Consider the following 19,067-nt stretch of genomic DNA (forward strand, 5'->3'; position numbering starts at 1 on the left):
AGCTGAAAACTGAATAATTGAAATTGAATTGTGGTTTTACACTTGTTGATTTCTAAACTACCTTGAATCGAAGAAAACCCTATTGGCAACAAAGACTTTTGACCTTTAGCTTCCAAACGGTTAAAAGCTGAAGTTATAATATTATAGCACTTATTAATAAAATAAAACCACATGTATCTTCTAGAATAAAGTATACTAGTAAACAAAATAGCATTCAACCTTTTAGACTATGCTAGGGGAATGAAGATGGGGGTTTTACACTATAAATTGTAAAGAAGCATGAAAAGAGGGCATTATGCGGCATGCGGATGAAAAATAAGGTGATGTAAAAATGAGAGAGTAAGACGGGGCGTGAAAATATAGCGTTATTAGGCACGTGACATACACTTTTAACCGTTGGCACCCAACGACTACATCCCATGGCCACTCATAACGTGGCCCATCCATCCACTTTGAACTTCTACGCCGGTAGAAAATAAGCCGCCCCAACGATAACGTTGCAGTCCACACTGTGCCCAGTGTGTTGGGCTGTAAACGCACCGAACTTCGTTAAGGATATAATGTGTTCACGAACGGTTCATGAACACTTACTAAACGAGATTTTGTGTTCGTGTTTGTTCATTAAGGAAAGGAACGTGTCCACGAACGATTCATGAACACAAATGAACACATATAAAATCGGCGAAGACGGCAGTGACTAGAGGTGGATTGCGAGAGGGAGCGACACTAGAGCTTGAAGCCCTAAACGTTAATAAAGGTCGGTAGTATTTTCCAATGTGAATAATGAGAAGGAAAAGTGGAGCGGTGCATAAACAAGGTCGAGATAGGGTTTACTAATTGTATTTCTTTGGGTAATGAGATAAATAATAACTAAAGAATATAAAAAAGTATATAAAATAAATAAATGCTAAAAAAATCTTTAATGAATAACATAGATAAAATAAATAAATGTTAAAAAATGTTTAACGAATAACATAAACAAACGAACATGGACGGATGTTCATGAACACAATACTGAACGTTCACAAACGTAATCAAACGAATGCGACATCTGTTCATGTTCGTTTATATAACTATCCCAACGAAATTTCTTGTTCATGTTCGCTCATTAAATAAACGAACGAACGTAAACAAACTTTTCACCAAACGTGTCCAACGTGCCACACCACGTGGTCTTGGCACAACATTTTTCAACTACCGCCAAAGTCACCAAATTCAATAAAAACTGCTCAAAGGTTTTCAAGGTTTTTGGTAGGTGATTGAATTCAACAAAGAAAACATCTTCATCTTCATACTGATCTTCAGTCTCCAGTGATCTACAGGTGATTAATACTTCAATTCTCAATTCTCCATGTTTGATTCAACTAATTGCGATTCACAAGTTGTTCAATCGGAGTTTTGTTGACCGTTACGTAACTTGTTGCGGAAGTTAATCTCGTAACTTAGGGTTTTCGATTATAAATCATTTCGTTTTGATCAGTTATTGCCGTTTCATACATTTAGTGTTTGTATTTGTTGTTTAATCTTCAGAATTTGTTCAATCGGAGCTTTGATTATTGTTGCGGAAGTTAATCTCGTAACTTAGGGTTTTCGGTTGATAAATCATTTCGTTTTGATCAGTTATTGCCGTTTCATACATTTAGTGTTTGTAGTTTGTTGTTTAATCTTCAGAATTTGTTCAATCGGAGTTTTGACTCTTATTGACGGTTACGTAACTTGTTGCGGAAGTTTGTTTCGTAACTTAGGGTTTCGATTGATGAACATGTGTGTTGATTTCGTTTTGATGAGTTTTTGCCGTTGAGTATGTTAACTGTTTGTGATTTGTTAGTTGATTTTGTGGCTACTGAGCTCGTTTTTTAGTAATGATAACTTAGTCAAAAGCCACAAAATGTCATATGTAATATGTTAAATCAATAACTCAATTCTCGATGTTTAGTTCGACTAATTATGATTCAGAAGTTGATCGAATTGGAGTTTTGTACTTGTTGACGATTACTACGTAACTTGCTGCGGAAGTTTATCTCGTAACTTAGGGTTTTTGATTGATGAATCGGTCTGTTGATTTCGATTTGATTGCCGCTAGTTACATTAAGTGTTTGTGATTTGTTATTAAACATCGGCAATTCATTGATTTTGTGGCTACTGAGCTTGTTTTTATTTCTGATAACCTAATTAAAAGCCACAAAATGGAATAAGATGATAGAATCTTCAGGTCAACAGAATAAGATGGTAGAATCTTCAGGTCAATGGAATAAGATGATAGAATCTTCAGGTATATCTGATTCATGTAGAACAATATGATGTTTAAGACTAAGTTGACTTACGTATAATCAATGCCTCAATTCTCGATGTTTAATTCAATGAATTACGCATCAGAAGTTGTTCAATCGGAGCTTTGATTCTTGTTGACGGTTACGTAACTTCTTGTGGAAGTTTATCTCATAACTTAGGGTTTTCGATTGATGAATAGGTCTGTTGATTTCTATGTGATCATTTGTTGCGGTTGAAATACATTTAGTGTTTGGAGTTCGTTGATTCTGTGACTACTGAGCTTGTTTTTAATCTGTTGAGATATTGTTAAAGAATCTACTTGGATTAACTGATTGTTAGGATTATGTGTGGATTCGATTATCGAAATCATTTAGAACAAGAGGGTTTGATTTTTGATGTTTAAGACCAAGTTGACTTAGGTACATACTTGAAATTGGTTGATTTTGTGGCTACTGAGCTTGTTTTCAGTTCTGATAAACTAATCAAAAGCCACAAAATAATCATCGGTTAAGATATTGTTTAGCCGTTAAAAAAAATTGTGAGTTCTCTGTGGTATAATCAATCATTGGTCAATCAAATTCATGTAGAACAATTTGATGTTTACGACTTGACTTATGTTTCGCATCCTTGAAAGTTCAAGATAAAATGATATCTGGGTTGAGTTTTTTGGTAGATTAATAAACATAAAGGTGTTTATGACAAATTTGTAGTGAACCCATATCATTTTCGAATCTGAATGACTGTCTTGGGGAGGGGATATAAGTTTTTGAGAATTGAACTAATGATATGATCATATGTTCCATTTGTTTGCAGGGTATGCAAGCTGAAAATTAGAGATGGTATGAAGGAGCATGGTGTGGTGCTTTATGCTATTCTAAGACTCGAATCATTTACAAAGTGTTTACGTTATAATGTACTTTAGGGGTTGGTCCACACTTATAGGTGACATGGGATATGCCCTAAGTAGATTGGAAATCGACCCAGATTATTCTGATAACGAATCTGTTGGAGACGATAATGACAGCCACCAGTCTTCATCACAAAATGATGTGGATCCTGAAGTTGCTCAGTTAACAAAGCTGAAGTCCGCACCCCATGATGGATTGAAACGCGTTCTTCCACGAAGGGGGGAATTTGATGTTTCGCCTGTGAAGATGTTAGCGGGTCGAGAAGGGAATTATTCAGGTCGTGGGAAGTTTTCTTTAGCAGATCGTTGTCATATGCTAAACAAATATTTACCTGTTAAAGGTCCTTCTATTGTTGACCAATTGACCACCCGGGCTTATGTCTCACAGTTTTCAAAAGATGGGTCCCTTTTCGTTGCTGCATTTCAGGTATTCTTGTTTTTCTTTTGTCCTGTCATTGAAGTTATGATAATCTAAACACAAATTGAATTGGAATTCTGCTTCCAAACTGTTACCTCAGTATGGTTTATTGTGTTGACCCTGTCCAGAACAAGAATAATCTGTTTATGGATTACGATTGTTTTCTCAATTAGGAGTCCATGCGTTTCAAACTGGTAAAAACTAGATTTATACGGAAACGCGAGTTGCGATGGAAACGTGCATTGTGGTGGGAAATAACAATCGGGCGTTCGGTTTTGAAAGTGGATGGTTTAAAACATCAAAACATTGTATATAAACGAACTTAAAAAACATCCCGAAGGTACTAAGCCGAGATTCGTTATGTGATAACATTATTAAACTTTATAAACGGTGGGGATGTTCGGTTTTGAAAGTGGGTCATTTTAAACATCCAAACTTTGTTTAAAGATGGACTTTAAAATGTTGTTTTATGAAGATATTAAACCGAAATTCGTTATCTAATAACTTTATTAAAGTTTAGTAGTAGAAATATAAATTGTTTAAAAAAAGGGAAAAATAAGTTGGTTAGATTGTAGGGTTGTAAATGTAATATTCTTACTAAAAGACAAAAATAAATTACTGTAGCTAAGGTTGTGTTTTAGTAGTAGTAATAGTAATAATAATAATATTAATAATAATAATATACTTTTTAACAGGGAAGTCACATTAAAATTTATAATGCTGAAATGGGGTGGAAACTTCACAAGAAAATTGTTGCTGAAAGCTTGAGATGGACAGTTACTGACACATCTATTTCACCAGATAAACGTTTCCTGGTGAGATTTTTTTTTTCTTTTACTTCCTGAAAGTGATTCACATCCAACAAAAGCAGTGCATCAGATTGTTTGTATTTTACTTAGGATTGTGCTTTAAATTTACATATCATATTGCTACTTGCAGATTTATTCAACTATGTCTCCTATAGTCAACATTGTAAATATTGGATCTGCTGGAACAGAGTCTCATGCGAATGTCACGGTATGAATAATGAACTACATATATCTTGTCAGCAGTACTATGCGTGTTTTGAAATGTTTGTTCATGGCTTCATGTATGGAAACAATGGATTATTACGAGAAATAAAATAATCATCAAACCATTTATTTGCCATAACAGGATTCATGCGGCTTTGTGTGTGATTGTTTGAGACAAAAGACAGAAAAACAATGATAGGTTTGCCTTATTTGTCTAAAACTGTAAAAAATTATTCGACAAAATTCGTATATCAATAATATCATCTATCCATAGGAATGTAAAGTTGATAAAATAGTGAATATATGATGTTATAAAATGAGTGAGTCAGGCTTGTCGTATGATAGGCTAAAAGTTAGAACGGTCCAGGTCAAAAGGGGTAATATTTTAGCATGATTTTTCATGGTCCTTTTTCTCATCTTTGACAATTAAATAATAATATGAATAAATATGGATAACTTAAGTTTTTTTATAGGACTCTCTTAACAGTATAGCTTAACGACAATGCTTTAGAATATGTTATGCATTGTGAACACTTTTGGTAACACTTGACATGCTCAATCTGTTTTCTGTTAAGCTAATTGTTTAAAGTTTACTTATTTCACCCTATAGATGTATAACATATCCCGAATTCCCCCCTTTACACATACACTGATCAAAATTGTCACATCTAATGCCTTCATTTATGATCACCTTATATTCATTGTTCATGTTTGTCCATCACTGTCTGTGTTACTGTATTGCTTGCTATTCACAATATTGACATATTTTTATCTTACTTTTCTTTTATCTAGAAAATATCTATAAAATTGTAAACGAGTCACTAAAAGTGTAATTGTTATACTATGTTTTCAATACCTGCAATTGCAACAAAATTCAAACACAATCACAGAAAGTAAAAATTTATTTTATGCAATTTATTTGTTATAATGATAAAGTAAGCAATATTGTATGGTGACCTATATAGCGAATGAATTGATTTTTTCAATATCCCATGTATTAATCAAATACATTTTATGTTCAAAATATTATTCTCATAGTTTGTCTAGTTTTAGTATGTCGCAACACTGGATCGACTCAGTTTTTAAGTGTAAAATAGTGTTTGATTATAACTGTGATTTGGAAATTCGCAGGACATACACGAAGGGCTAGAATTTGCAGCTGATGATGAAGAAGGATATGCATTTGGAATTTTTTCTGTAAAATTTTCTAATGATGGTAGAGAACTTGTAGCCGGAAGTAGTGATGATTCAATTTATGTTTATGATATTGAAGCAAAAAGACTTTCCCTTCGAATTCAAGCGCATACGGTAATGTCACTTACCTTTGTTAGGAACAGTCTTTATTCTGCGTCTAGTTTGTTGATTTTAGAGAGCTTGTAGTTCTTGATTAATGTGGATATACCTTTCATTTTAGAGAACATTACATGTATATAAATTAAAAAGAGTAAAATGCCATTTTCGTCCCTGAGGTTTGGCCAGTTTTGCGACTTTCGTCCAAAGTTTTGTTTTTCCGCATCTGGATCCAAAAGGTTTGAAATCTTGCCATTTTCATCCAGCTCGTTAACTCCATCCATTTTTCTTCATCAAGTCAGGAGTATTTCTGTCTTTTTTGCTAACTTAAAGGGCAATTGGTCTTTCACTTTATCTAGAAAGACAGCATACTCTTTTAGTTAACTTAAAAGACGAAAATAACCCTGACTTAACAGAGAAACGTGGATGGAGTTAACGAGTCGGATGAAAATGGCAAGATTATAAATCTTTTGGATCCAGATGCGGAAAAACAAAACTTTGGACGAAAGAACCTCAGGGACGAAAATGGCATTTAACCCGATTAAAAATATGTGATGCATTTGGTATAATGGAAGGGGATACAAATGGGTCTATAAAGTAGTTTTAATAATGAGTTGGCCTTAATGAAAAAAAAATTGAATAGTTGGGTTGCCTCCTTATACATTATCCATTTTTTGATATACTATATGACCCGTTAGAGATAAAATGTAACCCCAATTAACCCGCTCATAAGTCAATGGGTTAAATCGCCACTTGTACCCTGCAAATTATTATGAATGTTCACTTGTTTATTATGACTTTGTGCAATCAATTATTTAACTTATTGCAGTATGTTCTTACCTAATGCAGTCAGATGTAAACAGTGTATGCTTTGCTGATGAAGCCAGCAATCTAATATATTCTGGGAGTGATGATAATCTCTGTAAGGTAAATATGTATAAGTTTTTATATCATTGTATTTAATAACAGAAAATTTTTGCATTTGGAAATCTTTGTCTTAGACTTGTTTTCTTGAATGTATAAAAGCATACCAAATAAATTAAAAATATTGGCAACAAAAGAACATTTTGGCATCTGTTTACAGATTTCATATGTATAAAAGCATACCAACCAAACAATAATATTAAGTATTTTTCAGGTTTGGGACAGACGTTCCATCAGATCAAAAGGAAAGCCAGTTGGAATCCTCACGGGGCATCTAGAAGGAATTACACATCTTGATAGCCGTAATGATGGTCGTTATTTCATTTCAAATGGAAAAGATCAGACTATTAAGCTTTGGGATATCAGAAAAATGTCCTCTAATGCGGCTCGGTATGTTAATACGCTTTTATCATTTTATTTGTAAACGTATAAGATTATCTTTATAAAATGACTAAAATGCCATTTTCGTTCATGAGGTTTGGCCAGTTTTGCGAGTTTTGTCCAAAGGTTTGTTTTCCGCATTGGATCCAAAAGGTTTGAAATCGATTTTCATCCAGCTCGTTAACTCCGTCTATTTTTCTTCTTAAGTCAGGGGTATTTTCGTCTTTCTACCTATATTATTTTTGTTTTTATTTCATAAGGGTATTTTAAAATGCTTGTACATAAAATGAAAAAGAACGAATTACCCTTTAAGTTAGCAAAAAAGACAGAAATACCCCTGACTTAACGGAGAAAAATGGATGGAGTTAACGAGCCGCGGATGAAAATGGCAAGATTTCCAACCATTTGGATCCAGATGCAGAAAAACAAACCTTTGGACGAAAATCGCAAAATTAGCCAAATCTCAGGGACGAAAATGACATTTTATTCTTATAAAATTATGTATCTTTAGAAGCGACAAGAAGAAATGTATATAAAAAGTAGTTCAACTGAAAAACGATTGTTGGGCATTATCTCGTTGATGGTTAATTGATAGGCCAAATAAGGTTATTTCAAAGTCGGCTTCATATAGATAGTTAAGTTTGTTCATATAACTACATTATAAACGCTTATAATATGATTTATATTTTTTCTTTTTCAGCGCTCCGATATCCAGGAACTATGAATGGGACTATAGATGGATGGACTATCCATTTAGGGCACGAGATGTAAAGCATCCATCTGACCAGTCTGTTGCTACATACAAAGGTCATTCAGTATTGCGTACACTAATACGCTGCTATTTTTCACCAGAATATAGGTAAGTACGACAATTATGATCGGCTCGATTATGATAACTATAATTATACTCGTATCTTTAAGGCTATGCGGTATGGTGATGGTCCTCCCTTGGAGGATGATCTGCCACATAGGCGTCACGTAGGATGGGTGTGAGGATGGGGCAAAGAGGATGGAGGTATGGAAATGGGGGATGGACCTAAAATGTATTTGTATATATTGTATGTATAGGTGTGAGAGAGGGGAGGGTTGTTTTTTGTCTTGTTGTGGCCCGTCGAACACGTCCACCTGCGGACGGTGAGGACGCCGATTGGGGGGGAGGGGGGGACATGGAAAGAGGACCGGCGCCGGTGGGGGACGGTCCAATGCCGATCCGCATACTGAGCAGCCTAAGAATATCAATTTGGCCATCATCTGTGTGTCAGCACTTTGCAGTTTGCACGACAATTTTGACCCATATACTTATTTCATCTGATCTGGTTACATCATACCATAGCTTTCCCATAGGGCCCTAGCTCAGAATTAGCTCGAAAAAACGTAAATAAGTTTAGGGGTAAATTGCACTTTTCTTCCTTTATGTTTATACCTAATTTCAATGGATGTCCCTTAGCTTTTAAAATGTCAAGAAGCATCCTTTAAGTTTTAGAACCTTACACGGTTTGTCCTTTGACACTAACCCAGTTAAAATTTTCAGTTAAGTTTGGGCAATTTAGTCATTTTATCCATTTATTTTAAGAAAAGTGTATTAAAAATAAACAAAAAGAAAACAAAAATAAGAGATATAAACACCCCTTCTCTCTCTAAGCACCATAAAAAGACTAAATTACCCTTATATGACCTGACTTAACTGAAAATTTTAACTGTGTTAGTATCAAAGGACAGACTATGCAAGGTTTTCAAAACATAAAGGATGATTCCTGACATTTTTAAAGGTAAAGGACATCCAATGAAATTTGGTATAAACATAAAAACGAAAAAGTGTAATTTACCCTAAATTCAGCTTGAGCTAATTTGACGTTTGAGCTGGTATGAGCTTGCTTGTTGGTTTCACATGTAGAATCTTTTGACTTTTTTCCAAATTTCCTTTGACCTCAAATGAAATTAACAAAAAATAATATATTTTTGTTCCAAATGAACAATATTGATAAAGGACCTTAACTGATTGATTGTTTATGATGTTGCAGCACTGGCCAAAGGTATATTTATACTGGATCTCATGATTCTTGTGTGTATGTTTATGATTTGGTAAGTACCACACTCCTTCAACTTCAAAATTTTTTTTATTTATATTACATTAATCCGTGTTTAAAGTAACTCTTGTGTCAACATAAATTGTTAAGAGACATAAAATCGTGATTCTCGAAAGAGATCGTACACACGAGAGGGTCAAAATGGGTAATTTTTATTGGAATATATTATTTAGGGATAAATCCCGATTCTCAAAATTGGTTGATTGCATTCCATTCAATAGGGTTACAATATATATAGATAATCGGTCCCGTGGGCTCGATGATAAAACCCTAAATACTATATTCCAATATTTTTTTTGTACGGGTTGCGTTGGGTTGGGTTGACTTGAAACATTTTCTCTTTAAAAGGTTTTGTAAATTATTCGTGTGTCAAAGTCAAATAAGTTTTTTTTTTGGATAAATTGATTTAGGGGGTTTTATAATTTAAAATACACTCTGCGCCTTCGACCCGTTCTCTCTTGATCCATTTTTACTCGTATGACCTTTCGAGATAAAACAATAGCTCAAATCCCACCCATATATTAGTAAACAATAATCACATCGAAATTGCTTAGTTTCCATTATAACCGGTTCACTTTAATCAATTTCAGGTTACTGGGGCCCGGGTTGCAAGACTTGTGCACCATAAGTCAACCGTGCGGGACTGCAGCTGGCACCCTTACTATCCAATGCTCGTCAGTTCTTCGTTTGATGGAGATATCGCAAAGTGGGAATTCCCTGGAAACGGAGAGAACCCGATTCCCGTGAATAACAGTAGGCCTCGACGACAATATTATGATTAAACAATCTACAAAATAAAATCTGTAAGTTTCTTTCCCCCTAAAGTAAAAGATAATAATAATAATAATAATAATAATAATAATAATAATAATAATAATAATAATAAATAAAAGTAGAAGATAATAATAATAAATAATAAGGAAGAGATGAAACAAACGAATAGAGGAAATGAGTTTTTGTTGTGCAGTATACACCATTCTTGTATGATTTGTCTCGTTCTATTTCCACAGAAAAGATTTTGTATATATTATAAGTTCCTTTTTCATGGGAATAACATAAATATATGTATAATTATCTATTTATTGACTTAAAAGATGTGTTGCATGCGGCGTGGTCTCCTAACTATAGTTTTTTAGACTTCTTTCCAACTTGTACAAGTGTATTATATGGTTCTCTAGTTAAAATTAACATATGCCCGTATGTGTATATGTGATTGAGTTTTGATAATAATCACTAAATATATTACTATTTAAGGACCATTATGATTGTGAATACATGTATTCATGTTTGACTTATTAATACTTATAGTATATTCAGTTTTATTTGAACACCACACATATAAGGTGAGGTTTATTACGGAACATTAAGTTAATGTGACAACAAAAAGAACAAAACTAATTTCTTTAATAGTTATGGTTATTTTTAGAAAAGGGTTATTGGATTTAATCACTCCAACTATTAGCTATTGGCCGTTGGCACCCTCAACTATCACTTTGACGTCCGTCATCCTCAACTTAACACTTAGATTGTTCTGTCACCACGTCATTAACTAATCACTAACTTTTGATGTTGTTTTTATATTTTTGGGGGTGTCATGGGAATCTTAGGAAGGTTTTAAGGATCTTTAAACACCCCAAAAGTATAGTAACTAACTCAAAAGTTAGTCATCAGTTAACAATGTGGTGACAGAACAAAGTAAGTGTTAAGTTGAGGGTGACGGACGTCAAAGTGATAGTTGGGGGTGACAGCGGCTAATAGCCAATAGTCAGGGGTGATAAAATCCAATAACCCTTTAGAAAATTTTGCTTCATAATACGAACAAATGCATATGTTATGTAAATAAAAAAAGCAATCAACTATATATGGAATTGAAGAGAAATGAACAAAAATTGTATTTCAATAGTTTTCTTATAATTTCTTTCTTATTAAAAATGCTTGATTCATTTTGATATTCATCATGTTGTGAAAAAACCGTTTGTCTAAACCCTTCCAAATATATAAATGTGTATGAGTGTGTGGCACTAACCTCATCTAAACTCGTCAATAATACCATTTTGCTTAAATTTTAATAAAACTAACTAGTTTAATACCCGTCTGGTGGACGGGTTACGTTAACAACGTTACAAACAAAAATAATCTATATTGAGGGTATTTGAGATTGCTTCTCCTTTTCTTCTTTTTAAAAAAGTTACAACCATCTGACTTTTCCTTTTCTTCTTTTCAAATCACAAAAGCTCATTCTCTAACACGTTATCCAAACAATACAAAAATGAATTATGAACTTTTAAGAAGTCAAAAAGCTAAAAGGAGTTCAAAATAAGCAATTCCAAACACCCACGTTAAGTGAACACAAATCTAAACAACATTATAAATAAAAACTCCATTCTTTAATTTATAAAAGGAAAACGAACGTGAACAGTGTACAACCACAAAACAATATAAAATAAAACTAATAAGAGTGGTAAAACATGAAATAGAGTCATTTTAATGTAAAAGCAAACGGTAAGCAACATTGGGGGAAAGTGTAATAACATACAAACATGGTTTACTGCCTCATTTTTTTTAGCTTTTAGACCGTCCTCTTTAACCTCAAAGTGGCCTCTTTTCGACCTGTTGACTTGATGCATGGTGCCCATTTGTCAAACTGTGTGTTTTTAGTGTCGTCATGACATAAATTTTTTATTTACATTCACATGTCACATTTACATGTCACATTTACATGTATAATATGCTAAAAACTTGAAAAGGCAATGTTGGAGACAATTTCAATAACTCCTATTTTATTGAATCTTTAAGTAAACCATTGACACTAAAACATAAGCAAAAGTGTGTGGAATATGAAACATGCATATCGTTGTGGCTTAGTTGATCTCCTAGGCCTTAGTTTTCCATGATATTGACCGTGGCACGTTCAACAACCATAAGTAACAAATCAATATTTTTTGGTAACATGAACTACAGTCCGAATTGCAAACTTAATTTTTTTTTTTGGTAACATGAATTGCAGTTCCACAAAATTTTATAAATTTAAAAACATTACAAAAAGTAGCATCTAGTGTTTACCCCCTAAACTTTATTAAACACTCACGAGAAACAATCAAGTACGCCCTATACATTCAGGCAATCAACCCGACCCACCTATTGCTATTGATATTGACTCCATTGGGTTTCGCTAAAGCCCAATGTTTATTATCAACCTTATGCCAAAACAAAAATACAAACAATTTAATATACATCAAATCTATCCTACCCGTCTCTTGCAAAACCCCATAAGCCCCATCTCATAAGTGTAATCCATAAGCCCATGCAAGTATATCTTGTTCCAGTTATTCTTTCCAGACCTATTTGAGACTTCCAGCCCAACTTTGTCCACATACTATACCGAGTACATGGGCCTAACTCCTAAGTACTTGGTTCCTCCTTTTCCATACTTAGCCTACACAAGTATACATCATAAGTTCAATACCAATAAAGACCACTATTCCTTTTTTAGTAAACGGCCCCATTAACCAAAGCCCAATATTCAAATAAATCCCCCATATTTTGATTTTGCTTTCGGTCAACCCAATACTACCACTAGATCGGATTACAACTCCCTCCCAACCCTTACAAGCACAATAGTGTATGTCACAGCCCATCTTTCAAGGCCCAAAATATTCCCTTTAGTTTTTTGGCCTACTAAAAGATCAAATATGAAAAATAAGAAATCATTTGACATTAAAAGTGAAAAACTTATGACTTTACACATGTTTGACATAAACATCAAGAGACGGTCTTTAAAACATAAGAAAATACATAATGATAATTGACTTTTTTTGTAATAATATGATAGTTAAGCCGTAATAAAAATGAGAGATTAGGTTCACTCTCACAGAACCAATTGTAAGCATTACCCTTGATGTTGATAAAGTTAGTATGACTTTCATTTGCAATAGCCTTGGCTAGAAGAGTTTTACCACAACCAGATGGACCATAATAGACAGATTTCCTTTCACAGCTTCCATGAGATAGATTGTCTTACAACACAATTATACAATTTTAGTTTCATAACTCACCCCACCCCGACCCGCCTAACAATAATCTAAAGCTAACCTTGTAAACTGGCCATAACCGCCTTCTGCATGCTTATTGTTAAACGAAAGATTATGCGTAGCTTTAACTATTGTTAAACGCTTATGATTTCAGATTTTAAATCATGTAATGCGCAAAAAAAAAATGAAAATACATACCTGGCTAGAACCATAACAGCCTTAGCATGCTCAACAAATTCTTTTAAATACCCTTTGCTTCATCATCCTCACTATGTGAATGCAATTTTGCCAATTATCTTATTAGAAATAAGATAGAAAAAATACCTTCACCTTCTTGTTCATGCCTGTTGAAACACACTTCCACTGCCGTCACCGATGACGATGGATAGGATAGTAAGTGCGGTTGCAAATCCATCATCGACAACAAGCACCCGCCGATTTGAATGGATCGACTTGAGAACTATATGTTTTCTTTGGCTTGGAAGTGTCTCCATCTTTGGCTTGGATAAGAGAACATAATCAAGATTTAAGGATAAAAAATAAAGTGGATTACAAAGATCAATAATAGAATGTTCTAAAATAAAGACCCACATACTTATGAGCATTTATCTCGGTTAACCACGAGCCAGGAAATAAAGTCTACGACAATATTAAAAGGAACAAAAGTTATTACAAACTAACAATGCTCATACAGAAAGCCCCCAATCTACTCTGTAAAATCAGTAGGTCCTTGTCTTCTATGTAACTATATCTTGCGTTTCAAGAATCTGTGTGGCAATTATCTGTCCACCACAAGGCAACTTCCATTGCTTGTGTTTGCTTAACAGCCTTAAAATCCTCTTTGGGAGTGGGGTATTTGTAACAACTTTTTTGTTTGATTTAGCATACGGTTAGAAAACTTACAAAGAAAAGCAATCCTTGGGTTACCAGGCTGTACTTTATTAAGGCAATCGGAGCAAGCTCGAACAATATTCTCTGCTTTATGTGTCAGCTTCATCCGCACCTGCGTTGGTTTTAGTTTATCTGACAACCAAAATAAAAAAAATAAACAGATTTTCGGTTAAACAAAACCAAAATTCGATGATACCTTCAATCAAATACGAAACCAATCTGAGAAAAACTAAAAGAAAGAGCATAATAGCTATCATACTTTCAAATATGAACAAAAGTGGACCTGTGATCGGGAGACTCAATGGCGGGGATTGCAGGGATTTCTTTTATTCTTCAAGAATGATTCAGTTAAAACTAGGAAAGTTTGTATCTGGCGTGTACATTATATAACAATACTCCTCAACTGAATTGATACCACTACCCAAGTTTGTAGGAGGATTAAGTTGAATTGTGGAGATCATGGGTAGGAAAACGCGGAAGTAACCACCAGCTAAAAAAACCGTAAATAACCGCCCTGAACCGCCATGAGAGCGGTTATTTTTGTGAGTTTAAACGGCTCAGATTTAATCTCAGCATGATCCGACGGTGGAGATGAATTTGCAAGGTAGTTACACTTAATGGGTTTAATATATATATATATATATATATATATATATATATATAATTTAGATCGTTAACTATATGTAAACATTCCCCATCCTTAGTACTAGCATCATATGCAATTTCGATAAAATCATTCACATCATCGTTTGGGTATGAATCCATTATGTAAAAACATGTACATAATCCACACTAAAGTAAGCATTGTAAAAACATGTAGCTTAAAACTTAAAAGTAGTCTATTAAGCATATTCAATAAAAACTAAAAAGATATCGCATGTTGGCATGTTGCCTAATTAAACCAGGTAACAAGAACCAATCAGAAATTTGAAAAAAAGACTTGCTATGATACAAAACAAGTGGTTCTCAAAACTGTTAATCTACATGTAAACATTGGCACAGATTTAGGAAGATGAGTTAAAGTTCACGTACAAACAGCCTTATCGTATAAAACGTACGAAAGCATGAAAAAGAAAAAAAATGCTATGACATTTTCGTAATTATTTGCTCGTAAGGTAATATTATAAAATGTAATTTTGATCTTGTAGGGTAATTTTGTAACATGTTCTTGTAGGGTAATTTCCAGATTCATAATCATTGCTCTTCCTTTTGAGTTTTGCTCTTGCGGTTTATGCGATCTGCCGTTTGCAATTTCCAAATCTATATTCTACTGTTTCGTTTTGCCTTCGGTTATTAGGTTATAAAACCATCTGTAACGCAAGATTTTGGTCTCATACACGCTTTATAGCCCAGTGGTTGGGGGCCGGTTTGTCCTCCTAGAGGTCACCGGTTCGACTCCCGCTTGTGGCGAAATGATGGTGAAAAACCTACCGAGGAGGGTTTGATCCTGAGCGTCACTCCGGTTTTCATCCGGCTGTTACTCTAGCGAGGCAACTCGTGTCGAGGCAGTACGATTTCCAGAGGAAAGCATTCGACCCAAGACTGGTTAACCCAGCGCTGGCCTTGCTATCTGGGCCCACGTTCTTGGTGAGGGTCCGCGATTTGCGGATGTGACAATGGTCACCATTAAGAAGTTCACCTTTCAAAAAAAAAAAAGATCGATACTCAATAAAACTTCACGTGTGAATATAATTGATCCACGTTTGCAAAACCTTTCTAAACTATATTAACTAGATTTTTACCCATGCCGCGCGTTGCGGCGGCAACGTCACGGTTGTGACTTCGTTACATGCGATACGATGATGACATTAACGTGTGGTGCCTACGCGTGACGTGACAGGTATTTTACTTTGTTACAAACATTACGATAGTGACATTAATGTGGTTAGGCATAGATTAAAAAAAAGTAAAACGTCTCGCACATTGTGGTGTAAAGTTAAGTAATTTAAACAAAAGAATTGAAATGTTGGGGAAGATGAGGTGTGAAATTATTAAGTAGAAATAAATCGGGGGTCAAAGTTGTTAAATAACAAAAGTTAGGGATCAATGTGTTACTTACCAAAAGATTGAGGCTGGATGTGTAAAGTGTGTAAATTTTAGGGTCAAAAAGACAATTTCAAACCATGGTCCACCGACCATGGTTTTTAAGATATATAAAATTTGTTGGACTGTATCTTATATCTTGGAAACATTTTTACTCCATCTTTTAAAAAATCACTATTTTATATGTATAAACTTTGCAATGTATTTGCCCATACAATTGTTCGTGTATTTTTAGTTAGATCTTATATATATTTTTTTACAATAATACTAATTGATTTATTTTTACTATTTAATTTTGTGAAGCACATCGTAAATTTTTAGTTTTTTTTTTTTTTGAAAAGTGAACTTCATTAAAACACCGCTAACGGCCCTGAAGGGGTATGGTCCCAGATCTCGCGTCAGCATCGACCGCGAGTGACCATTACCCTTATCAAAACCCTCACTAGCTAACAACCCACTTGTGCCCATGCGGGAACGCATCGACACAAGGGTTGAATCCAATCTATCTAGTAACAAAGGAGGACTTACATGGAACAGGAGAACGGTAGAGTGATGCGACATAGCATCACATCTGGTGTACGAAAACGGAAGTATTCACAGCGACGCGGCATCGCACCGCGTCCAGTGAACACTTCTATCAATACAGGAAAGCCTTACTTTAGGCATAGAAGAAGATGAACGTAGTGGTACGGCTGACACCGCACCATACGGACATTTTCGTCACGACAAGGGATGCAGGCAAGACGACGATGCGGCTAGCACCGCATCTCGCGTATTCCTTGATCACAAGTAGGAGACGCGGTAACTTCAGATGTTACCGCACGTAGCGATGCGGCTTGCACCGCATCCTATGTACTCAAGCAAGTGGTACTGACACCACAGTGCAAGTGGCACCAATGACAGTTACCTGTCAGAGCTACGTAAGCAATGGACTGACGTGGCGTAACCTCCATAACCGACGAGCCTGACACACCTGAAAAGGGGCAGCACGTCGTCAGTCCATCAATCATCATCCTCCTCCACTCCTCGGCTATAAATACCAACCCCAAACCAGGTTTGAGGTATCTTCTCACAACTCTCTCACTACTACTACTATCTTACTTTGCTTCCCAAGCAAACTACTGATTCTCACGCCGGAGAGTGGTAACAAGGAGCACCCCCCACCCCATCCTCCTTGTTACGAGTCACGGCTTGTTTCCTTGTGCAGGAGATCAACCACCGGTGATCCAGCCAGCGATCCTCGAGAGGAAGGGATTAACCCTTCTTGACGAGACCAGTGAGTTAACCCTGCCCGGTTAACCATTGTTTCATCATTGGCGTCCACCGCTACTCTTAGCATTTTCTAATCCATCCCTTTTTCCTCTCTCACGATCATGACTGATCACCAAAACAATACTGCGGATAACCAAAATCCTCCAATCCCAAACCCGGTAGGGGTCAATGCCTCGACCTCCCAACCCGGACACATTGGCACGTCCACACAAAGGAGCCCCTCCTTTATGTTCGGACATGACTTATCACAGTTCCCATCTGTGATCCCACCAGGCACGACCATTCATGCCTGGTACGAGCAGCAGGCAGCTACGCTGACTGCAGCATACAACCGCGCTTGTACTGAAGCGAATATACGAGCTGGGCTTCCCCCAGCACCGCACACCCCTGTTGAGCGTATTTTACAATACGACGGCAGGATCCATTCACGCCCGGCTTCAAGAAGCCGGCGTGAAGAAAGGGGATCGTCTTACTGTTCGGTCCACACCCTCAACGAGGACGATTCCTCATACGGGTCCCACACCAGAGGACCGGTACATACCCGCCTTGGCCCCCATGGCGAGGACAGGAGGCGATCAACCTCCAGACGCGGGCCCGGCATTCAGAGCCGATTGGGCCCACAACCATACACCGAAGGGTACGGTCATACCGACCCTGACGACCATAGCTACCGCGGTGATTCGCATGACACCAGTAGCAGACCGGGAGGACGCAACTACGTTCCTCCCAGTCACCCCCGCAACACATACCTTAGGGCGGCAAAGCGCCCTGCAAACGAACCATACAGGCCAAAGGCAGCGGCCGAAAATTCCAAGTTCGGCACGCGGATTGCCAACGCCCATGTCACCACGACAAAGTTCCCATTCAACGTTGGGAAATACAATGGTTCGACCGACCCGAACGACCACATGAACGTCTTCATGGGCGCGGGCATCAACGGCCAGTGGGATGAACCCACTTGGTGCAATTTTTTCCCCCAGACCCTTACGGGCCTGGCCAGGGCATGGTTCGATTCTTTGCCAGTGGGATCACTGGATTCATTCGAGGACTTGCGTACCAAGTTACTCGCACATTTTTGCCAGCAGCGACGCCACGAACGAGATTCGTGTGACGTCATGAACATCTGGCGAAGGAACGACGAATCGCTCGAAGCATTCGTCGTCCGTTATAATAAAGAGTGCCTGGAGATAGGTGACGTGGCAGACCAAATGGCACGAAACCACTTCATCCGGGCCGTCAAAGACAGAGAGATGATCATGACCATCTCTGGCAAGGAGGGCTTGCCCAAAAAATGGGAAGATGTCATGACTGCGGTCAAGAAATACGCCCAGACACAGCGGTCACTCGAACCGCATGTGGCAAAGGCGAAACCACAAGCCGAAACATCCCAACAAGGGTCCAAGCGTAACAATAAACGCAACCGGGACGTTGGAAATCGCGATATTTCCAAACCATACTTCCCACAAACCAACACGTTCGACCCAAAGAACTACAACCCCGCCCGAGACAATCGGGCGTCCAAGAAAGAATCTCGGGACC

General features: G+C 36.6%; 1 protein-coding gene across 1 annotated transcript; it reads left to right on the forward strand.

The window, feature by feature from the left end:
- The first annotated feature begins 1,187 nt into the window (after positions 1-1,187).
- LOC110926923 (LEC14B protein) lies at positions 1,188-10,395 on the forward strand. Its single transcript, XM_022170544.2, has 10 exons — positions 1,188-1,322; positions 3,085-3,605; positions 4,292-4,411; positions 4,536-4,613; positions 5,741-5,917; positions 6,749-6,826; positions 7,038-7,213; positions 7,905-8,063; positions 9,226-9,286; positions 9,882-10,395. Exons 2-10 carry the CDS (start codon positions 3,183-3,185, stop codon positions 10,071-10,073), a joined length of 1,464 nt encoding a protein of 487 aa, XP_022026236.1. The 5' UTR covers positions 1,188-1,322; positions 3,085-3,182; the 3' UTR covers positions 10,074-10,395.
- The last annotated feature ends 8,672 nt before the right edge of the window (positions 10,396-19,067 follow it).

Source organism: Helianthus annuus, chromosome 15 (assembly GCF_002127325.2).
Source record: "Helianthus annuus cultivar XRQ/B chromosome 15, HanXRQr2.0-SUNRISE, whole genome shotgun sequence".
Classification (NCBI taxonomy): Eukaryota; Viridiplantae; Streptophyta; class Magnoliopsida; order Asterales; family Asteraceae; genus Helianthus; species Helianthus annuus.